The sequence below is a fragment of the Colletotrichum jinshuiense genome, chromosome 8, assembly GCF_051148585.1.
Source record: "Colletotrichum jinshuiense chromosome 8, complete sequence".
NCBI classification, from domain to species: Eukaryota; Fungi; Ascomycota; class Sordariomycetes; order Glomerellales; family Glomerellaceae; genus Colletotrichum; species Colletotrichum jinshuiense.
Genome location: NC_139315.1, coordinates 37,172 through 60,422, shown reverse-complemented (window position 1 = coordinate 60,422; position 23,251 = coordinate 37,172). Strand labels below are relative to the sequence as shown.

The following is a 23,251-nucleotide window of genomic DNA, read 5'->3' as shown; positions in this document are numbered from 1 at the left end:
CGCGTCAGCGCGACGTTGGCGTTGGGTGCCAAGTGGGGACACGGGCATACGATTTTGATCTAGGAGCCTCATCTGGAAAATTGAAGTTACGCTTTCGTCATAGATCTACAGAAGCCATGCGATGGTGCTGACTGGCCATGCAGCGTGATCTGCGTCTACCATCGGCGATGGACCCAATCTATGACCGCCGGACCTATCCCACCCGTTAGAAGGGGACCTAGCGGACATTTTACACACCGAAAAGTCCGAAATCCCATTACAGCTTGCTCGTTATGTCTTACTTTTGGCGATGGAATGTCATTAAAATCACTGAGACACAATCTTCTTGGCGTTTTGTTATCTTTGGTGCTGGGGTACTTAGGTCAAGCACCATATTTTGCAGTTGTGTATGCTGATTTATTCACGTCTACATGTACTACCTACAACGTGGGTTCTGTAGCACCTAGTGGATTCTGATTGGGCGAAGTGTGCCTGATGCTATTTCATTGCTTGAAGGCGCTAAATGTAGGATCTGCCAGGGAATGGTGTGACTAGGACAAAGCTAATTGGCCCCAAGAGTGAACTGGAACTGCACTTGGAGAAAAGTCCGATTCCCTTTCAGATACAGTCCATTCCATTGATTCCCGAAAAAGAATGAGTTGTAAACCAAATTTTGAGGTCATTCGGTTTGCAAGTAATGGCTAGTACGTATTTATAACAACTTGGTAAGAGGGTTTATTATCGAACAGCACTGAAACGCCATGGAAAATCCACAACGTTGTACATAAATGCCTGATCGTCCTTTTTACTGATGCCATGTTGCTTCTGATAGTTGCAAATTTTGTCAATTACATTTGCTTGAGATGTAAAAGAGAAGGCAGTGTGGAGTCTGCGGACGCTATGCATCGCTACAAAGGTAGGCACAGGAACCCTATTTTTATTCGACAATGACCATGCCATTATGAAAACCATTATAGAAGTCAGTAAGGCGTAGCTGAAATAAACATTTAGTGAAATAAGTTTAAATACAACTCATTGGTAACTCAAAAGCATATCTAAGACCTTCCGGATCTATTAAAGTGTATCTCTAGATTTATGTTTGTGACCGAGTGTTCTAGTGTTCTACTCAAATTGCAAACTGTGGATTGTACCTTTAAACTCCGACCAAATTACTTGGAGGCCGATTCCAAATGTGATGCTGCCCACTCCCTCTGTGCATCGATGTATTCCTGGCTAAAATTGTAGTCGTTGTACCCAATCTCAGAACCCTTGATGTAAAACGAATTTCGGTGGTACTTGGAAAGAGGCACACCATTCTTGATGCGCCAGACAAGGTCAGGGTTTGCAAGAAAGCTCCTTCCAAAAGCAACAATAACATCCCACTTCGCGTAGTGCTCCTCCAATGCCTGAGCAGCGGTCTCGGGACTGTAACCGCCAGCCACAATGACAGGAGATAGATTGTCCCAGATGTCGAGGATGAAGTCGAGGGTTTGTTGAGCAGTCGCTGGGTCTTGAGTCGTATTCAAAAGCTTCGCAGGGTCGCCTCGGGCTTCGACGAGGGATAGATAGGCGAAGGAAACGTCCATTTTCTTTAGTTCCTTGATGATATAGGTGTATTGTCCATGGATATCAGATGATTCTGCACCCTGGAAAGAAGCGTATGGGGAGAGTCGCAGTGCTACTTTTTCAGCCCCAATAGCCGCAACGACTGCTTTTACAACCTCAAGAAGCAGTCGAGATCTGTTTTCAATCGAACCTCCCCATTTGTCTGTGCGTTTGTTGACAGAATCCGAGAGAAACTGGTCCAGGAGATACCCATGGGCTCCGTGAATCTCGACACCATCACCACCAGCTGCGACAACTCTCTTGGCAGTGTCCGAGAAGTCCTGGATAACATTCAAAATTTCTTCTTCCGTCATCTCTTCCGGTATAGCAGCACCAGGCTCCATGGGGACGGCGCTGGAAGATCGAAACTTGAACCCACGCGCCTTTTGGTATTCAGGGTCGGCAGCTCGACCCTGCGCCCAAATCTGTTGAAACCATACAGATTTATGAGCATGGACTGCGGCGATGACCTTTCGCCAGGCCTCTACTTGCTCGTCGGTTACAAAAGCTGGGCCTTGACGGACGCCAGTCTCCTGCATTGAAGTACCGGTGGCTTCGGAAATGATCAGTGTGCCTGGGGCTGAGGCGCGTTCACCATAATACCTTGGTACGAAAGGCATGGCAACGTGGTTTTTGTCATTGCGGTATCGCGTCAATGGCGCCATAACTATGCGGTGGTTGAGTTGGGCATTTCCAACTCTAAGCGGCTTGAAAAGCTTGCTCTCCGAGATGTTTGCTGAAGTCATGGTGAGAACCCGATTGGTGATGGGTCGGTAGTGTTGTGGACTGGATTCTTGTGCCGGGCTCAAAGAGTTGTTTGAAATCTGTTCCGAGAAAGAGGAATATACCAGTAATGATACAAGCAAGAGTTTTCTTGGGTCTCTAGGATTGTTTTCAATAGCGGTGAGGGTGTCATACAACCGTTTTTATATTTCAGAAACCCGAAAACGAGGATATTTCGTCATTATGTACTGCTGGTATTGGTTCAATTCCTTGTTTTAGGCGCTTCCCGCCGCCGCCGAGTCAGTAAACTGACTAATTCACGTTGGGGCCAACCCCGCAACTCCGGCTTGGCAGTTTTATTTTGGCGAGGACATATTCCGCGATTCCGCTACCGGCTCTGGGTAAGTAGCATGTATGTAATGTACATACCCCTGCAGATAATCAATTCTGACTGAAGCCTCGGAATTAGTCAGACTCACCGCTTTGTAATCTAAATTTTTTCTTTTCGATTTGGCTCTAACGCATCGGCTCGAAGCACTTCCCTCTATATTTTACGCATTATTTGATAATCCCTCACAACTGAACATCGTCTTGTGCCTTTTACAACACTCCAAGACTGGTTTAGTAGGGGATCCACCTTTTAGATAAAATAAACAACAATTGAAGCGAGTGAGTTGTATCCTATCGATTTGCAGATTATCTCCTTCCGCAGATTTTGGGGTATCAGCATGATGAACAAATCGTAGATTAGTTAATTGAACAATATTCACGCTAGTATGATGTGTTTCGTCAGTGGCCATCAAGCACGGAAACACTTAGTCTTTGAAGGTTTTACCTAGGAAATTTAAGATGGCCGGGTTAATGCGGCACTAGCTGATAAATCATTGGATGCATATTTTTAAAATTTCCTCTAAAGAACAGGACTCTTCAAGATAATCGAAAAGTCCTGGCGTAAATAGTCTAAAGAATACACCGCAATCTGCCTTCCATTGCCTGCTACCGCCATGTCCTGGTACTATCGGAGAGGATCACTACAAAAATCAGGACTCCAAATTCCGTAGGTCTAGCCATGCCCTTCTGAACCACTACAACTTCTCAAAAACAGCAACTGCTGCCTTTGCTGTGGATGCAGCGCTGGCGGGATTCTGGCCCGTAACAAGGCGGCCATCAACAACGTAGAAATCGTCCCAGATCCCTGGAGCCCGTTCGTCTGCATGATAGGTTAGCTTGATTGACTTGCAAAATAGGATATGGGGTAACACTCACATGTCGCACCCAGGCGAGCGGCTACTTCCTCGACCATCTCAGCCCCCCAGCTTCTGAGATCATCCATAATCTTCATTGAGTATTCAGCCTCAGTTGTGAACCCAGTGATCTTCTTGCCTTTGATGAGAGGCTCGTTGGTGGCTGGATCAACTAGGTTGGCGAAGATAGCAGGGCCATGGCAGACGGACGAGACCACCCCGCCATTGGCCCAGACCTGAGCAGCAATTTTCTGAAGCGAAGTGGCCGTGGGATAATCGATAAGGGCAGCATGGCCGGCCGATGCATAAAAGATACCGTAGTTGGAGCCATCGAGATCGGCAGCTTTGGGCATGTTGTCAAGCTTCTTCCGAAACTCGCTCTCAACATTTTCCCAGACGGCAAGGTCTTCACCATTGAGGAAGTCAGGTTGTTGTGAAAGCCAATCCGCAGTGTATGTGCCAGTTTCAGAAGTCAAATCAACCTCAAAGCCGGCAGCCTTTAGGACGTTGTAGGGGTGTAAAGCTTCGCTGATGAAGAGTCCAGTAGTTTCGGTGCCCTGGAAGAGCTTGGCATGAGCCGAAGTAATGCTGATGAGAGCGCGACGAGGCAAAGACATTTTTGAGGTTGAGGTTGAAGTTGATGATTGGTCAAAAGGGGTACTGAGAGGCGTTCAATGTTGTTCTAAAACGTCGAAAGTCGAGATAGTTGATGGTAAGATGCTTTGAGCTTGTAGAGTGAGGAATGATGTCTGTGAATTTTCTAAAGCATGGGACTTAAGCTTCTTCTTATAATCTCCAAGGAGCCTGTTCAATGTGCATCCCGAGATTGGTTTCCGTTTGGATAAGACGTGCCAGGTGGAAGGAGTTAGTCCTATTGGGCCAATACACCACGCTGTTGGGAGTCGTTCCTATTGGGCCAATATGCCATTTGTCAGGAGTCGTTCCTATTGGACCAGCATGCCTGCTATTTGGAGTCGTTCCCATTGGTTGATATACGGCCAAGCAATCAAAGTGGGGTGGAGTGGGATGTGTATTGGCAGTAGCAGCGCATCTCCGGAAACCTGTCACCACACTAATTAGTGTAGGTATGTACCCAAGTAAGTTCGAGCATTCAAAGTAACACTTTCTGGAAGACAGTCTCAAACATTTGCGAAAACCTCATAACATCGGGGACTATATTCTTGCCCCCGAGACAGAACCTAGTCATAAATCAATTTCAATTATTGATTCTACGCTACTGTACATATACCTCACCCAATGCACCCAAATCACCTAGCCCAAGCATATCGATATCGGCCCAAAAGTCTACGCCAACAGCCATTTCAAGGAAGTCAAAATTATTTCCTTGAGCCAGGGGATTTTCAGGTATCGCGCTACTCATAAGACTCATGGAAAAGTGGTCTTCTGTTGAGGATGCTTCTTGACTCGTAGCATACAAGTCACCCAACCCAGAAGCTAGATCGGAAACGGATTTCGATACGGGAAAGGTCGTGGAAGTGTCAATCTTTGAGCATAACATACGAACCACAGCAGCAGCATTGACCCCGGTCTCGAAGTTTGCCCCAAAGGTATCAAATACAGATAGAGCAAGCTCGATGGCATTTCTGGCTGCTGGCACAGAGGGAGAATGCGGAGAAGCTAGAATGAACCCCGCGAGGGTTATTGCAGCATTCCACTGCCATTGGAATGCCTCATGCCATCCATCCAAAATGGAAGTCGAAGAAAGCGTTTGATGAGTAATTTTCGATAACTCAATGGCGTGATCGGCGCTTTTGGCTGCCATCGCCTCAGCCTGGCTGCCTCTTAACGGAATCGAAACAAAAGATATGAAGGGCCGATAGAGATTGATGCACATATGATGGTACTCCAGTTCCAAAAGTAACCGTTGCCTCTGGAGCCAAAGCGGTGCAAATTGCTCTATCACCAAGGGAGAGCCATCAGTAGAGAGAGCGCTGTTTTTTGTTCCCCGACTGGTCTTAAGCGCATCAGGCACGCCTTGCACCCACCCCTCTAGAGTTCGAGTGTAGTGAGATTGGCTGTTTGCCATTTCTTCCAAGGATGAAATATCATCCCATATTGTCTTTTCATCTTGAATCCTAAAGTCTTGATTGTAAAATGATGTATGGGCAGCTCGAACTATTCTGAATAGCTTGAGCTGGTGGAGATTAAAACTCAGCCAGGTGGCATTGTCTGCGATTGGGGCGAAAGAAGAGCCTGACAACACTGAAGCTCCGAGCTGGTCGTCTGGTAGATCTGGCATGGCGAAGGAATCATGTATCAGAAATGGGCGACCCAGTTTCATGCCAACTTTGCTGTCCAAGACGTAGACAGCCCACCATAGACGTTTTCTCATTTGACGTTCTCTCTCCGCCAAACTCAGCGATGGGTCTATGTGAAGACCAAGCATATAGGCTGTGCGTACAGCAAGACCGCAGATGCTATCCGCCATGTTGTGAAACGACGCACCGCAAACGTAGATAGCCGACAGCAAATGACACTGCAATGTTGATATTGTAGGGCTTTCCATTTCACCGGCTAGCAATGTTTGCGCACGTCGGTAATGCCACCGGCCCGCGATCGTGGCATCGTTGTTTTCCACGATATTTCCTTGGCGGCCACATGGCAGAGTTGATGCGCCATATTGCATACACATGGCAACAATAATGTCAACAAGTGCTGATGCCTTTCGGGGGTGGCCTGGCGGTACATCAATGTACAATGTTTGGTACTGCTTTTTGAACTCGGTCTCGTCGATAATGGCAAATAAGGAGGTGTGGTAGGTCTGCCAGAAGAGGTTGATGAAGTACTCTTCCTGAATGGGACTCAGATAGATTCCTTGGTTGCTCGCAACTGCGAGGGGTGTAAGGAGGCGGGACGCATCCTGGAAATTGGTAGTTGGCCGGTCAAGAAGCTTGGCGCTGGTTGCTGAACGAAGAAGCATGTGGCAAGGCTGGGAGAGCCCAGCACTACTATTGCCAAGGAACACGCCAAAGCGATGGATAAAAAAATAGAGCGACGAAGGTCCGAACCACGCCTCATGAGGAGACCGCGCAGGTCGAAGTTGAGTGCCCTCCCAAACTTTGATCTTCGAGTTCCCACACTCGCCCCCAACGTGCGGAGTTGGCGTTAAGATAGAATCCGGTGTTGGCGGCGGCGGAACCTGATGACTATTTATCGAACCGGAGAACTTGTCTTCCCGCTCCCACTTTAGCTGTTGTTCAAGCTCTGAGACCCTCAGCCTCAGTCGATCAATTTCCTCGTGAGCCTGGGTAAGTGTGGAAGCCCTGGTTGTATTGGTATTGCTGCATCGCTGGCCCCGATTTCGGCAGCTGAGGCAGGGGGAGCCGTCGTCACATTTGATGCGACGTAGTCGGCATGCATCGCAAGCTCTGCCTACTTGCTTCCGCTTCTGCCTGAGGCTAGGTCGGGGCTGGGGCTCCGGCGATTGAGGAGACGACGTAACAGAATCAGCCATTTTAGTAGCCGAGGGATCGAGGGTCTTAGTAGCGGAAACGATGCGATATTGTCCTTATTGAAGCCTGCACAATAAGCATCTGATCAAGGCTTGCGGGATGAAGAGTTCTCGATGATGACAAAAGGCTGTTGCCCTAGTAGAAGTAATCCTTTTTCGGGCCACGGCATCATCAATGTTGCTCAACAGTTGGCTTGTGGGGGTAGCTAGATGCTGACTTGCAGTAGCACTAAGCTTCAAGTTAGTTAGTCAGCCGTATCATCAGCGCCTCCGGAGCAACGGAGTCTACGTGATTGGCCAAGTACCGTCCGAAAATGGAGCCACGGGGAGCGCTGAAGGATGAATCCATCGATATCCAATGTCGAACAAATTGAAGGATTACACTGAAAACGCTGATATGATTCGTGGATTCTACATGCGCAGCGGCGAAACCAATCCATTTTAACAAGACGCGTAAGTTAGCATTGTGACAAGTTGCGTGCTTAACTCGCGCTTATCAAAAGACCTGAGCCCTCCACTGTTTTGAAACAGGTACCTTACAGTACGATCTACCGTCGCCCTTTGATTGACAGGATGAGTCTTTAGGCAAGAGCTGGGGTAGTAGTGAACAGGATTGCTTCCAACAGTTTTTGTATCCCATACTTTTTTGCTAGAAAAGGAATGTTTTGAGGCCAGGTTTGATGCCTTTTATATAATCGGTTCGGCTCGGTGTTGAGGGGCGCTGTGACCGAGATCGATAATTGGTGATACCAATATTAACGTTTCAGAACAACTGCCTGCATTCATTTCACATGTCTCCACTACACGACCTTCCTCTTTCGAACATAATTGCAAGGTTGCCCCCCCAATGTTCACCGAACCTGAGGAATACGAGAAATTTCTTGCACAATGGCTATTGGAGGGCTTAAAAATGACACGACTTTTCTACCACATATGGGCTGGTGGGCTTGATCAAGCTTTCAAGCCTCAACCTTAGAGATTGCCGGGCGATCGCATATCTACAACACCTACCCGATGCTACCTAGATAGGTGGCTACCTTCAAATTGAGGTTGCAACATGGGGACTTCTGAGATTAGGCTGGTAAATGATTCATTTATGTCGCAATTCTTATCGCGAAGTACGTCTTTCACGCGCTCTTGGCTCCCTGCCGAAAGTGGGATATTGTGTGAAGCTGCATTATTGTTGAATCTGCCTGAAGTATTTATCATGAGCCGTCTGACGCCTATTCCTTCAAATCCTCATGCGCTTTGGACTTTGTCTTGCGCCCCTTACATTCTTTACACTCACGCTCATTTCACTAAACCACCATGAAGTTCGGCCTCCGTGAACTTGCGGTTGCGGCAGCGCTTGTCTCCCCCAGCCTTGCTGTGGCCAAGACAGGCACCTCGATCAAAATCAGCCCGCCATCCAGCGTCGGATTTATCATAGAACTGGAACCAGCTTCATCCATCAACGGCCGTGGGACTGAAAGGGTGAACGAGGATGCGCACTCTACGTTTCACCGACGAGCTCAAGATGTATTGGATTACTCTGTCAGACACGAGTTTAAGAATCCGGAGTATTTCTACGGCTTGTCGATCAGCGCGAATAACGACACTGATATCAATACTCTGTTGGCACTGCCTCAGGTAAAGAAAGTTTGGCCCAACAGATATTATGACCGGCCTGTTCCTGTTGGTTCTACTGGACGGGCCCCGAAAGCTCCCAATCCCTTTGATCCAGTGGGGGTTCATCCGATTCAACTGAGAGATGCAGCGCAGGTTGCCACCATCAACGGCACTAGCGACGTCTTATCCAGCTTGAAGATGACCGGTGCTGATCAGGTCCATGCTCAAGGTTTCACCGGAAAAGGCATCAAGATTGGATTTCTGGACACTGGAGTTGACTGGCGCCACCCAGCGCTTGGAGGTGGCTTCGGTGACGGGTTCAAGGTTGCAGGGGGTCACGATTTCGTTGGTGACGCCTTCGAAGGCTGGAATGACCCGGTGCCCGATAATGACCCACTGACCACGTGTCTTGATGGGGGTCATGGAACTCATGTTGCTGGTGCGTTGAACCCCATAAATGTATAATTGATAATAGCTGACTGATTGTTACAGGTATAATTGCGGCTAGGGACCCTGAAGATGTTGGATTTGGAATCGTCGGTGTTGCCCCCGACGCAACTTTGTATGCATACCGCGTACTTGGTTGCATCGGCGGAGTGACAGATGACATTCTGATGCAAGGCTTTGAAAAGGCTGCGAGTGATGGTGTGGATCTCATCAGCATGTCTATTGGTGAGACAGCTATCTGGGAGACGGGCTCGCCATACACCCCACTCTTGGCCAAAATCCAATCACAAGGGATTGGCATCATCATTGCTGCCGGCAACGAAGGTGATTCGGGTATGTACGTCTCTTCGGCGCCGGCACAAGATACCAGTGCCATTTCCGTTGGTTCCGTGAGCGACATTCATTTTGCCACGATGTACAACGCTGCCGGTTCGGACGAGTCGATCATCGAATATGGTCGTGTGGTTCCTCAGAACGCTTCCGCACATTTTACTGTTTTTGTCGCAGACGACGAAAATGGTGAATGTGTGGATCAGGCATGGACTGAAGCAATTGCTAGTTTCCCAGACAAGGAAAACGTCATCGTTTTGGTTACTGGAAGCAGTAGCTGCTTTTATGAGGCCCTTGACGAACGAGGCACCTCTTCTGGGTTCAAGAACGTTTGGTCATGGATCCCCGACAGCAGCGATATGTCTATCGAGCAGCCAGGCTCCAACGGAGATATTGACACTGTTGTGTTAAAGAAGTCTGCCGCAGACAAGATTTTGGCTGGCATTGCTAAGCAAGGGAAAAACTTCACCCTGGGTTTTCAGGATCAGGCTGTACACCAGATTGACCAGCCAACTGGTGGTACCACCTCGTGGTTTTCGACGTTTGGGCCGACCATGGAGATGTCTCTCAAACCCCAAGTGTCTGCACCAGGAGGAACTATTCTCAGTACCTGGGTCACCTCCAATGGCTGGGGTTACGCAGTCATCTCTGGCACATCAATGGCAACTCCCCAGTAAGTGTCACCATCAACTCTTCTTTAACATTCGCCAAATCGACAGAGAACTAACTGACCTGCCATAGTCTCGCTGGATGCTATGCTCTGCTGAAACAGAAGTTTCCCAATCTCAAGCCCCAGGAAATCGCAAGGCGTCTACAGTCGTCAGCGACCCCTCTGAAACAATACGAAGGCGATGATATTTTGACAACAACTGCACAACAGGGTTCTGGCTTGGTCAACATCTTGCGAGCAATGACATCTGAGACGGTGTTTTCAGCCACAGAATTCAACTTGCGCGACACAGCTGGTCCAGTTGAAAAAAATTTCACCATTGAAAACCAGTCGTCCGAGCCAAAGACCTATTCACTCAGCCATAGAGCAGCTGCAGAGGTTAATGCACTGCCCCAAGCGAAGAGCGGGGACATCAACGAGATGTTCTATTGGACTCCCAACTACAACGCCATATATGCTGATGTTTCATTCTCAACTGATTCAGTCACCGTACCTGCTGGCGGTCAAGCAACAGTAGAATTCACTGTCACACCTCCATTTGTCGACCCTGCGCTGTTGCCCACCTACAGTGGCTTCATCTCGATCACCGAAGGCGACGACGAATTCGTCATCCCATATCTTGGTATTCCTTACTCCCGCGGCGACCTTCCTAATATTTATACCGGCGATGTCAACAACCTTGATGCCAATCCAAAGCCCCCGGCAGGCGTACCTGTTCTTCCGCTCATAAGTTCATCTGACACTGGCGTACGCAACAACGACAGGATGGTATTTACTTTTCCCGCAAAGAAAGTCGCAGAAAATGAAACCCAAACACCCGACAACGACCCTGTTATTTCTGTCTTTATCGATCAACCGTCAGCTCTTGTTCGCCTTGAGGTGGTGCCCGTTGATCTGGCTTCCAATGCTGCTTACAATTTCACTCCTTCATCATTTGGATACATTCCGGGAGCCTTTTCTAACACTACAAAATTCTCCAACGAAACTACAATCCAACCCCCATTGGATCTGGACACACTCGACAATATCGCTGGAGTCAAAAGTTATGGTCTAGTTGGCTCAATGTATGGTGGCGACATGCCGCATGGGCTGACATCAATCAACTTTCGTGGATACAGTGTCTACAGTACCGAGTGGACTTGGGGTATTGTGGAACTAGCAAACGGTACTATTTACCAGCTTCCCAATGCTGATTACCGTGTGCTGATTCGAGCACTACGATGGGGGGGAGACCTGAACGATCAAAATGACTATGATAGTTGGCTCAGCCCGATTATCAGTGTTAACATTACCGACCCTGGTTATCCTAACCCGTGGCTCTCGTCGTAAATTAAAAAGTGTAACTAGGCTTTTAATTAGGAGACACCATTCATTGTAAATCTTAATATCAAGAACGGCATTCCTAAGAAACGCAACATTGAGGCAATTCCCAACTCGACAGGTTGGTGCCAGAAACTAAAATAATGGAGCAGGAACGCTATTGTTACTGCGAAATAAACACCGAGTTTTATGAATCACCTGTCAATCTTCCCAGATTTTGGGAAAAGGCCGGCTAGTGCACATTGACGAATGCGTAAACACTTTTAATTCCGACCGGAGGGCTAGACCCCGCGGGATGCATGCATCGTTGCCGTACCCAAGACCCCGCATTCCCCAAGATCCTTACCGGAAACAAGTAACAAAGCAATGGCGACTTGGATGCTCTTTAGTAAACATTGTACTGCTTGGAGCCATGGTTCACTGTCTTAAACGTTTCGCAACGACGTGGATTTTAGAAGGAAGTAGAAAATCTGCCATCAAGGAGGGGCACAATATAGAGGCGACGCAAACCAGACAAAACTTGGCAAATGGATAACACAGATGCTTTTAGCATCGGAAACCTGACGATGACGACTTGGGCAGGCCGTGATCGATTGCACTAACGCCTTGTGGGGACGCTTACATTCCATCTGAATGAAATTTTGGAGCGCCGCTTCATACTAAGCCAGCTAGCTTGGCACTATAGCTCATAGCCTCCTGTCTGACTGAGAGGTGCCTACCTCCCTATTTGCAGTCTGGGCGACCTGCGTTTTGAAACAAGTTCCAAAACTGGCTTAGAGATTGAAGGGTTCAAAATAGCGTTGAGCCTATCGTTAGCTGTGGAGGCGCCACCTTAGCAGCCCTACCAATACTTTCCTTTGTCTATCTATGCGTTCACGGGCTTTTGATCGTCCCAAACTTGAATGTGATTAATCATATTTTTATGCATTCATATTAGTCTTATCGTAAACTCAAGCCTCGGGGCCTGAAAGAAAGCCACAGGATGGCAAGTACCGAACAATGCGAACTAAGCCTGGCATCATGGAAATGTTTAAAAGTGTAAAATTCCACTCCGCAAAGCACCCCCCTCTAGTATTTTCCGTCCATTTCGTCACATTTCACAGGTGGCAACCCAAGTTGATATCACGTCACCACGATTTCGGCTGGCCGTCTTTTTGGCTACAAGTGAGGATGAGAGGCATACAGTCAGAGGCACTTATTGTATGTATATACATCTTTTTAACTTCGAAATAACGGCTTGACTAACTGAAATTTATCTCTAGGCCATCGAGTGGCTACTGATTGGCATCGCTCTCTGTCTCATGATCGCCCGGCTCAATTTGCGACTTAACCACCTCAAAGCAGGCTTTGTTCTTAGCGATGCATTCATTCTTGCGGCTTTCGCTTCTGGTCTCGCGATAAACGCTGTAGACATTACTTTATACCAACGTGGGGTCTATGAATCAGATGTTGACTTCGAAATGAAGCAATGGGTGGCTACAGAAGAGGAGTCAGTCCATGTCTTTAAGGTAATTGAATCACCCACAGTCATTGTGCCTATGACTTTTGGAGGCGATTTACATCAAACTAACATGTTAAAATTTCAGACCCTCTATTTCCTATACATTCCATTTTACCTTCAACAATATTTCAACAAAGGCACACTTCTGGCTTTATACTATGAAGTCTTTGGCCAAGGATCACGCAAGATTAGGATTGCATTAGCCTGCATTGTCTTCTATTGTGTTGCTGGTTTTATTACGACGATGTGTATGATTTTTTTCTCTTGCAAGTGGGGTTGCTACTGGTATTGTCTTCCCCTTGCTTGCCTATTATTGTATTGCTAAAATCTTATTGCAGGTCATACACCGAACCGTGCCCCGCTCGTTGCACTGTTGTCAATGATAATCTTGGCTGGGCTTTCCATTTTAGTTCTGACATCTTTAGTAAGTAACATCCGAAATAAAAGTATCGTTTACTTACAAACACAGTTTTTGTCCTTCCACTTGTCTGTATCAGCAAATTGAACATGTCAAAGGCCCAGAAAATCAGTGCCAGCATTACTTTTTGTATCGGCTTTATCAACATCTCCATCACCCTCGCAAGGTGGTTTGTCGTCCAGGCAGTATTTACGGCAGAGCCGGCTCTTAATACAGGGGGTAAGAAGACTTTATTCTTTTACTGTTGTTTTTAAACTAATTTCGTTATATTCTATAGAAGCACTTGCAGTTTCAGACGGACATATTGGATTGATCGTTGGAATTCTACCCTCCCTCCGGCCATATTTACGGAGGTGGCAGACCAAAATTCAGGATTATCGATCCACAAAGGGCGGTACTACATTTGATTACAGCTCTAATGGGGGTCAATCGTCATTTCAACCTTCGACTGGAAAGTCTAGCAGCAGGACTGAGCTAACTGATCATGTATAACTAACGATGGCATCAAAAGCTATCCTGCCTCTTGGTGCGTTCACCTGTAGGGTCTGCATATAGTGGAGTTTGGTACATCGGCAGTTTTTGGTATCATGAACTCTTACGAGAAAAGCTTCTAGACATGTTCTGGGGCAGGTACAAGAGAAGGACCACAGAAAAGCGTTATGAAGGTCATGCAACCGCGACAGTCCATCTTTTGCATACTTTTTCTTGTTCAGAAGTGGGCAATAGAAAGCAGCTATCTTGGCAGCGATGCCAATGTTGCTCATGTCGCCGACGTCGAAGGATCATATCCTGTGAGAATGTTTAACACACTCGCGTACCAGGGCGTTGGTGGATATGATACCCAGAATAGTTGACCTCCATATTTTGATCAACGATACTAAGGTAGTCTGTGAAAACAACCCAACGAAGAATCTGGGATTTTTATGACGGTAAGGTCGCATTGGGCTGAAGTCGTCTTATTCTTTTTGTATATGACATCTTGCATGCACACTAAATATATGATTGAAAACGCTAAATTTAGGAAATAATAACATTTTGAGACGATCAGTGTCCCCATAGTCACCCGTGACGGGGTACGGTTGACTGTTATATAATTACAGCTGTCAATCTAAGAGGCATTGCTACGATAGCTTATATGTATTGTTCCGGGTTTATGTGAAACGGCGCTGGCATGAATAGTATCGTGGAGCAAGGTTTGGTCACTGAATAGATCATGTGTGAATAATCTTGAGGAATTTAGGGGGGGCTGGTCTGCTTGGGAGGGAATAATTGCGAAAGCAGATGTCTGAGACTTAGCAGTGAGTTGGACACCCTAGTTCTACAAGCGTCCCTTGTAAGCGTACTGTAAAGAAACCCACGTTCCTCAAGAAGTTGAACATAGGGCCACCCCCACTTCTGGGCCACCCTTTTACACCTATTAGCTCAAAACCAGCCCGCTAATATCTTCTTAATAATGCAGTGCAAAAATATATTAAAACTGATATAGATGTATAACTATAGCGTAAAAAGAGCCTATGTTTTATTTTACAATATAGACACTAGTTTCTCAATACATACTACTCGGTCTTACAATGCGGACGGCCTAAAAGGCTCAAGGAAGCCCACTAAGATAGATATACAGTTGTGCAGAGATAAGAGAGATAACCGATGACTCTTGACAAATAACGATGCTGACTAACAAGAGGTGTTCCATGAGACCAGCCATGCCAAAAGATAAGCTCGGCAGAAGTTGCGGGGACTCACCAATCCTAGCCCCTCACCGAGTTTACATGTAACATTCAAATGCATTGATGTCATCATTGCCTCCGAAACTTAGTTGTTGATTGATAAGGATAATTCCGTGGTTGAAATATCGGAACTGGGGAAATGTTGGCCGCAGCCTTACCCATACCCGTCGACTACCTGATCAAACATTTTGTTCTTCAAACCATTGCAGTGACGGCACCCACAATTTGTCTACGTGCTCCCAACATTAGCCTCCTGGATACTTGGTTCAATTCTGCAAACAAAACTGTGCTTGATATTATCGCCATCATTTCGTCATCATGGCGGGGAAGACGAAATACATTGAGCGGGATATTCCAGAGGTATGCCGCGGCTATTCGTTAATTTTTCCTGTAATCGAGATAGCCTGACGTGGTCGTGAACCAGATTTCTCTTTCCAATTTCGAAAGTCGAGTCGAGGAGATTACCTTCCAGCTTTGTATGGCTGCTGAAAACGTAGGGTTTTTTGCCATAAGGGAACATGGCCTCACTGAGGCCGAAATTGAGGAGATGTTTTCAGTGTCCGAGTCCTTTTTCCGATTATCCGATAAAGTTAAAGCGACCGTGCCATGGAGTCCTCGTAATGTTGGCTGGGAGAAGATGTCACAAGTCAGACCGTCTACTGGCGCCCCGGATACTAAGGAGTCATACCAGCTTCAATTTGGAGAAAACATGGATGGGAAGTGGATGGACGACAACTTGCTGCCTGACTTCAAGGGACGCTCTCTGGATTTTATGCATCGTGTGCAGGAAATTTCTGAAAAGTTGATGCTATGCCTGGCCCGCGGTCTCGGCTTCCAGGACGATTACTTTATCAAGTATCATGATGCCAGCCGTCCCGATGCCCAGTCTGTTCTCCGTCTTTTACACTACTACGAGACACCCCAAGTCAACGATGGGAAAACATATCATCGAGCTGGTGCTCATGCAGACTGGGGCTTTCTGACGCTGCTTTTTCAACGAACTGGGCAGTCTGGTTTGGAGATTTGCCCAGGTCGAGAGACCGTCACAGAGCATGCCCTCGGTGATGAGTGGACCAAGGTTGAGATCAGACCGGGTGTTATCGTGTGCAATATCGGGGATTTGCTAATGAGCTGGAGTGACGACCGGTTCAAGAGCACCTATCACCGGGTCAAAGCGCCATGTGAAGAAGGTGATTACTACGGGGAACGATTCAGCATGGCCTTCTTCAACCAACCGTGCAGGGACGCCATTATACAAGGCCCGAAGAAGAAGTATCCCATGGTTACGGGGGAGGAGTTCAACCGAAATGCGATGAACCGGATGTATGCGGCTTTGCAAGCGAAGATGGCTGCCAAAGAAGACATAGATGACCAACAAATGAATATGGGACCGTCAACGAATAAGTCTTAAGGATAAGAATAGTTTACAAAAGTTCTTTCGAAAATTAGTACCAGAAATAGGTCCGGTGGTTACGAGTGTGTTTTTCATGAAAGATTTTGAATGGTATCTAATAGCACACTGTTTAAGCGAAGTCGTAAAAGGCTGTATCGTTCATTGTTAATATTCGGTGACATTATAGCAGCGGGACAATGATTGTTCCCCAACTAATCGTGTTTCGGTATTAGAAACGGCTACCTTTCTCACTCGATGACCATATGGCAAATTCTTAAGGTTTAGTATAATCAATTAATCGTAAAGCAACGACCGAAGTGCATATATTCACTGCAGTTGTCTGCCGAGCACATCTATCCACAGTTGCTGAAAATGGAGGACCTCGACCGGGGAGACTGGTACGCTGCCAGTGAAGGTGAGTAATTGTTTAGTTAGCTCAAGGCAACGCGCCAAATTCTGGCTGAGATATCGAAATCGTGTATAAGGTAGATAACAGAAACAGAGGAGAGCAGAGTTAGGAATTGTTACTGTCAATACGAAAGCTACCTTGTTCACCAGACATTCAATAAATAGCATCCACTTCAATGCAAAAGCATTACTAGTTTAGTACGGGCTGCCTGTCAACAAGCTCCTCAGAGTTTTCTCCACGATGTCTCCGATAGTAATCAACACCAATTCCAATTTTGAGGTCATCCCGGTGGCGAAGCTTGAGAGGAGAATCACAACTTTGGTGCCGTTGTTGGAAAATTTAAACTAAGACAATATCAGCGGGAAGTGTCCTATAGGAGCAAATTAATAGAGACAGGCTGATTGATACCCACAGATCCGAACGTCACATCATTATCAGATGCTATTTGGACACACAAGATTATCGTCGTCAAGGGCCAGAAGCACATACGCCCAAGGAAACATTGGGAATTTGTTACCCGTTTCGATCCAAGAGCGCTGTTGGTGCATTCGCATGGCGATCTAGCGACTTTCAACGCGAAAACTGGTCTTTGGCGGCAAGCCCCTTACAATTGGTTGGATGCAATCCAACAGCGGTCAGTTCCCACAAAGAAATGTCGCGATGTGCTCGCAGTCGAGGAGTTGAAACCGCTCGTGTCATCAGCAAAGTGGATCAGTGAGAAGATCATTATGGAATAATCAACAAAACCATCAAGAAACTGCTCTCTTACGACTGGCACAATTCTATAATCTCGAATGGTGAGTTTGAAGCTGGTCATAACCGATTCCAGCACTGGCATATTGGCGTGCCTTTCTTTGTACGGTCAGGATCCAGTCTGGTTCACAACGTTGCGTTGTGTGAAGCGTCCTGCGCCACCCAAGATTGTAATCCATTTGGACGACGGCAGCGTGTATACCATGTCACAGAGCCCAGTCTGACTGCTTTTTTGAGCTGCGTTCAGATGTACGACCTCATTACTGATGACTAAAAGAATATTGTGGATCATTCATAGGGTGGAGTGTGCGCCCTATGCCTACAAGTGGATGGGTGAATGCAAAGGCAATGCGAATGGTCTTGGCCTGGTTAATCAAGACTGAGGATTTGAGCCTTAGGAAATTGGGATCGTATGAACAGGCATCCATCGAAGTTTATCCAATGCTATAGGTTAATCCCGTCACCGACGAGGAAGCCTTCATGGTGTATGGCATTTGCGTCAGGAAGATGTTCCTGTGATCAAACAAAGACGAGAAACCTGGAATTGCTGATAATTTTATTCAAATCTGGAAGTGGCTAAGCCCAATGCAAGACCGCGTGCTTAAGCCGGAGTACGTTGCCAAAAGTCGAGAAAGGAGATGTCGTCATGTGGGCAAACTACCAAACTTTCCACACAGCTGTTGACTATCCTGACATTCTAAGACGGCGGACGATACACTAGGCAAGAATTGGGGCTAGTTCAGGGCCTGTAGGTCCAGTTACAATTCCTGTTGCGGCCTTATAAGAAGTAGCCTGATACTTATACAACTTTGCAGAAGTGACAGATTTCGTGAAATCCTGTCGCAGGAACTCCTGATATCTTCTATAATAGATAAATTTAGATTAACTAAATCTATTCCAGTTTCTCCAGGGGCCCAGGGAGTTGAGCAGTGGGATGATTTCCGACAACGATCTGTATCATGGTTGAGAAATGCGATCTAGGGTTACAGCCAAAAACCCCCAACCTCTCAAGTTCTAAGATGATGACATCGATATTGCCTGAATCATTTCCAGTTACAGCATGAACCGGTTCGGATTGAGACCTGGGTGTTATGCGAAAGCGAGTTGAGCTATGATCGGGTGAATCTTTTGCAAAGGACTGTTAACTTAAAGCCCTTCTCATCTAAAGGGCTTAGCACGTAGCTTGTAGAACACCAGCACACCTTCTTGAAATATGTCGGACACGGAGAAAAGACTACACATCATCTGTTAATGACGGAAACCAACCTGTGGCCTGTATGGAAACTGATAAACTGTTGATGCGGGGAGATCCGAAATCTCGACCTCCTGGAGTCCAGTCTGTCGGGTTCAGCTGTCGGGTCCTACCTGTAACAACTAATGTTAATATGGTTTAGCGTATAAATAAGAGTCATAATTGAGACGTTTTATCTGAATTCTGCATTAAGCTTTACCGTCAACTACATGTACAAAGTCTAAAATTAAACCATTTTCATCCAATCTAGCCCTACAGCCAACATACCTAGCTCTCTTAGCACTATACTATCTAGGTCCAATGCATAACCGCTAAGAACGTAAACTTAGCCCTAGAGCTCTTTCAGGATATTTCTACATGGGATTTAATGTATTCTTTATAATTATTGTAATTATTTTAGACTCCTGTAATTTTTGAAAGAAATATACATGTTATGAGTATAAATGTTGTTTTGTGTCTGCATTAGTCTGGATGTATATGGATTTTCCGAGGATGAGTCTCCTATATTTGTGTCTAAGACTCTAAAGTAATTTTTGCAGTGCTTCTTAAATCTATTAAAGGTGGTGTTCTTCTTCACGAAATTTCATCTCTCTATCAAAATTTTAGCTTCTAGAACTACCACAATCTTTCAGCTTACACCAGCACTTCCACTCTTTACAGACAACTTCTCTTCATTCACCTAACCACGTTTCACTGAATTTCAGCTGAAAGACTTATTAGAATGTTCTCCAAGACTATCATCGCCGTTCTCTTCGTTTCTACCGCAGACTTTGCGGTCTCCGTCGAGCTTTCGACTAAGGAGGTCGAGAGCAGACAGATCAGCTAGAGCGTCACCGTCTGTAGCGACAAGGGCATGGCTGACTGCGATTCAATAAACTTCAACTTTGGCTTCTGCGGTTCGTTCATACTCTCCCTGAGCAAAAACCTATCTTCGAAACTAATATCCTGCTATAGTCTCTGGTATCGGAAGACTGAATGACAAAGTCAGCTCTCTAAACGCTAACGGTTACAACTGTATATTCTATAAGTGAGTTAAGGGGTCTGAATGTTTCTCGCATAAATCTATATACTTACACGGTTGGAAACAGCGACACAGGATGCCGCAACGGTGGGGGGCAAATTGCTACTACTGGAGAAGTGTCAGATATCCGGAGCAACCTCCAGTTCGGCACTATGAACGACGATGTTTCTTCCTTCCTGTGCAACATCTAAGACACTCAATTAGACGCCACCTGCCTTGGATCTTTCTGTTATGCGCGGCGATTTTCAACCCCCAGGACTGATCACTTGCTCAGAATCGCAAGACACTGTTATGACGTAGTACGGCGGGCTAGATATTAAAGAAACCAGCCAAAATGTGCTTTGCATAAACCACGCTTGAATTTGCGACGTGAAATTTCTTATAGCCCTTCAGCAATTGACTCAGTCTCTTTTCCATGTGAAATCTACTACCTTGACAAATCCTGTGACCTTTGCCATAATAGTTCGTGTTTTAACCTAGTTATACTCAAATTTCCAAAGAAAACTTGCCTGGGAATCTATAACATGCGATTCCGTGGAGCTTTGCGCCTTGAAAATTAGACATTCTCTTAAAAAATAATAAACTATTGTAGGCATTGTGAGACTTCCCATAAGGCAATATCTATATTCTCGATGCCAACGTGCACACGACCACTTTTGGATTGTTGGCAAAAGTATTAATCTGCGGCGGGTTCAACATAAGCAGCCCAGAGCACGTCAGCAATAGTGCCGCTTTTACCGCTGACTACAGTAACAGTGGCCATTTGTCACGGTTAGATATTCAATAGTGTTGATTTTTGCTGACGAAATGCAGAGATAAATATCAGTAGCAGGCCTGCAAAGGCTTTGTATCCGGCTGGCGTAATCGTAGGCTTCAAGGGACAAGACAACCAGGCCCATACTGGATAAAACAATACTACCTTCCAAAGGACGCAAATTACCGAAGGGTTATTCACAAGTTGATTGCGTTAGAACCAACTCGTTGAGCGCCAATAGACTGCAATACACTACATGAAGGTCTGTAGCCACCAGTCGGTTGACAGTGCGGCTTTTGATCCGATTCAAACTTTAATAGTCTGGCAATTCAGGGAAAAGACGAGTGTTAACGGGTTTTCTTTGTGCTGCAGTCAATGTAGTCTTTTAGCACTCGATAAGATGGAAGTAATCAGTCTAACGCCTTCCTGAGCTTGTCCTATACCGGCATAATCAGGCATGTTTATGAAGTGATTGCTTCATACGTGCTAAGAAGTGGGCTTTTGATTTCCAGCGGAAAGGTAGGGTCTCGTGTTTTCTTCCAGGTTTGTCAGCTCATGTCTAGAATGTGGCTTGTCGGTAGTTTTGATGGTTGAGCGAATCTGATCCAACGACTAGACCATTGCCAGCCAATCGGCGTAATTTAAAACGGGTTAACTCCGAGCTCGGTGGATCAACCACATACGAAGGTGTTTGACGCCGACGTCGGCGATCAGAGTTACACCACTAGCTACAATACCTAGCCTTGAGATATTTCTGCTGTAGTTATAACCTTCCTTATCTCAGGCAATCTGTGTGCCTAAAAGAATGTTAGAAGTAAGCAAACTGCTAAAAACTTGGGTTTAGCAGCGATGTGATGCGATAGAACGGTGACTGTCGGATCCGCGCCAGGATGCAGTTAGGAAAGTAGTGCCTCAGACATGTCCGACGCAGTGGATTATCACCACTTTTTAGTCCCGAGCACAGACTCCGTTTTCCGTTCGGTGTGTCCGTATGTCCGATACCTCCGACCGGACAGTTTACTTACACGTGTTCCATCGCCCTCGTCTTAGAACGATCTTAATGTTGACACTTGCATCATACTTAGCTGCTCGGTCATTGGATATCATGCTTCAACCACTCAAAAACGTTGTCATTCTTGGCGGCTCCTACGTCGGGCTTGTACGTGTTACGACCAACTGTTGCGATCAGCACTGTCGCTAATCTAGCTGTAGGCTACCGCCAAAGAGCTTGCAGCTACACTGCCAGCATCTCATCGGGTAAGCATGCCGTGAAGAAAATAAAATAGATATTACGTTGTTAACGCATCGCCGCCCACACCATAGATCTTACTCGTTGAACCGCACAGTCATTTTCATCATCTTTTTGCATTTGTAAGTCGTTGTAAGAAATCCCTGCGCTAAATTTCAATGCCGACTGAATCTTCATTAGCCTCGCTTCTCCGTCGTACCAAAACATGAGCACAAGGCCTTTATCCCATACACTGCCGCGTTCGCGGGGTCGCCCAACTCGTCACAGCACCAAGTTATACAGGCCAGCGCCAAGTCCCTTCGCCAGGATAGCGTCGTTCTTGATCGGGACTGGCAAGGGTCGGCTGAAATTACATTTGATTACCTTGTTGTGACCACGGGTACTCGACTGCCGGCGCCCGGCACTATGCAACATGACGACAAACCTTCTTCAGTCAACTATCTTCGTTCGTATCAGGAATCAGTCACCAAAGCCTCGTCTATTGTCATAGTTGGAGGCGGAGCCGTTGGTGTTCAGATGGCGACTGACCTAAAGGAGTTTTACCCCGACAAGGAGATCACCGTTGTGCATTCTCGCAAGCATCTGATGCCTCTGTATCACACAAAGCTGGATGAAATTGTCAAGTCTCGATTCAGCGAGTTGGGCGTCAGGTCAGTGAACTTCATGTTGTTTGTGGTGCATTGCTGACCTCTGAGATTACAGACTTATCACCGGAACGCGCGCCGTGTTTCCTTCTGGCAGCCTCGTAGGTGATGAGCCTGTCAGTCTGAAGCTTACAGACGGCCGTGAACTCGTGGCAAACCTGGCTATTCCCGCAACGGGACAAACACCAAACAATACGTTTATTCAAACTCTTAAGCCGAGTGACGATGCTCCTATGTTGAACCCATCCAACGGATTCATCAAAGTACGGCCTACGCTTCAGTTCAAGGATTTGGCGTACCCTAAATTGTTTGCTGCTGGCGACATTGCCGATACCGGAGCACACAAGGCTGCACGGCCCGGCGCGGCACAGGCACAGGTGGTGGCCCGGAACATTATCGCCATGATTGAGGGCCGGGAACCCGCTGAGAAACTTTCAGTCAGCCCTCCGGCAATTCATCTCTCCTTGGGACTGGTATGATTCATGCAGACTTTCAATTGAGCGATGCTGACTCTGATTGTTCAGACAAAAAACATGGTTTTTAGAAACCCCAACGTCACAGCTGGAGAGACAGAGCCTACTGTCATTATGCGAAACGAGTAAGTCGTCATAAATGGATGACTGGAGATTTCTTACTGATTTAATGTGTAGTGGTACAGAGGATATGAATATCAACGGTGTCTGGGAACGTCGGGGAGTTAAGGTTGCAGACCCAAAAGAGTATCATTTGTAA

At 46.5% G+C, this 23,251-nt stretch overlaps 6 protein-coding genes across 6 annotated transcripts; 3 read left to right on the top strand and 3 right to left on the bottom strand.

Annotated features, from left to right (window-relative positions):
* Nucleotides 1–1,148: 1,148 nt before the first annotated feature.
* On the bottom strand, nucleotides 1,149–2,330 carry EsH8_VIII_000013 (alkene reductase; the record flags this gene model as incomplete). Its single annotated transcript, XM_083269055.1, has 1 exon — nucleotides 1,149–2,330. One exon carries the CDS (start codon nucleotides 2,328–2,330, stop codon nucleotides 1,149–1,151), a length of 1,182 nt encoding a protein of 393 aa, XP_083128823.1.
* A 1,062-nt stretch (nucleotides 2,331–3,392) lies between these two features.
* Nucleotides 3,393–4,168, bottom strand: EsH8_VIII_000012 (class I glutamine amidotransferase-like protein; the record flags this gene model as incomplete). Its single annotated transcript, XM_083269054.1, has 2 exons — nucleotides 3,393–3,517; nucleotides 3,574–4,168. 2 exons carry the CDS (start codon nucleotides 4,166–4,168, stop codon nucleotides 3,393–3,395), a joined length of 720 nt encoding a protein of 239 aa, XP_083128822.1.
* A 617-nt stretch (nucleotides 4,169–4,785) lies between these two features.
* Nucleotides 4,786–7,026, bottom strand: EsH8_VIII_000011 (transcription factor domain-containing protein; the record flags this gene model as incomplete). The annotated part of the gene is made up of 1 exon (XM_083269053.1): nucleotides 4,786–7,026. The coding sequence occupies one exon, from the start codon at nucleotides 7,024–7,026 to the stop codon at nucleotides 4,786–4,788; it is 2,241 nt and encodes a 746-aa protein (XP_083128821.1).
* Nucleotides 7,027–8,331: 1,305 nt separating this feature from the next.
* EsH8_VIII_000010 (S8 family peptidase) lies at nucleotides 8,332–11,407 on the top strand (the record flags this gene model as incomplete). The annotated part of the gene is made up of 3 exons (XM_083269052.1): nucleotides 8,332–9,070; nucleotides 9,124–10,081; nucleotides 10,150–11,407. The coding sequence occupies 3 exons, from the start codon at nucleotides 8,332–8,334 to the stop codon at nucleotides 11,405–11,407; spliced, it is 2,955 nt and encodes a 984-aa protein (XP_083128820.1).
* A 3,955-nt stretch (nucleotides 11,408–15,362) lies between these two features.
* EsH8_VIII_000009 (uncharacterized protein) lies at nucleotides 15,363–16,455 on the top strand (the record flags this gene model as incomplete). Its single annotated transcript, XM_083269051.1, has 2 exons — nucleotides 15,363–15,404; nucleotides 15,469–16,455. The coding sequence occupies 2 exons, from the start codon at nucleotides 15,363–15,365 to the stop codon at nucleotides 16,453–16,455; spliced, it is 1,029 nt and encodes a 342-aa protein (XP_083128819.1).
* A 5,276-nt stretch (nucleotides 16,456–21,731) lies between these two features.
* On the top strand, nucleotides 21,732–23,251 carry EsH8_VIII_000008 (uncharacterized protein; the record flags this gene model as incomplete). Its single annotated transcript, XM_083269050.1, has 7 exons — nucleotides 21,732–21,785; nucleotides 21,839–21,883; nucleotides 21,950–21,997; nucleotides 22,056–22,525; nucleotides 22,578–22,992; nucleotides 23,044–23,117; nucleotides 23,170–23,251. The coding sequence occupies 7 exons, from the start codon at nucleotides 21,732–21,734 to the stop codon at nucleotides 23,249–23,251; spliced, it is 1,188 nt and encodes a 395-aa protein (XP_083128818.1).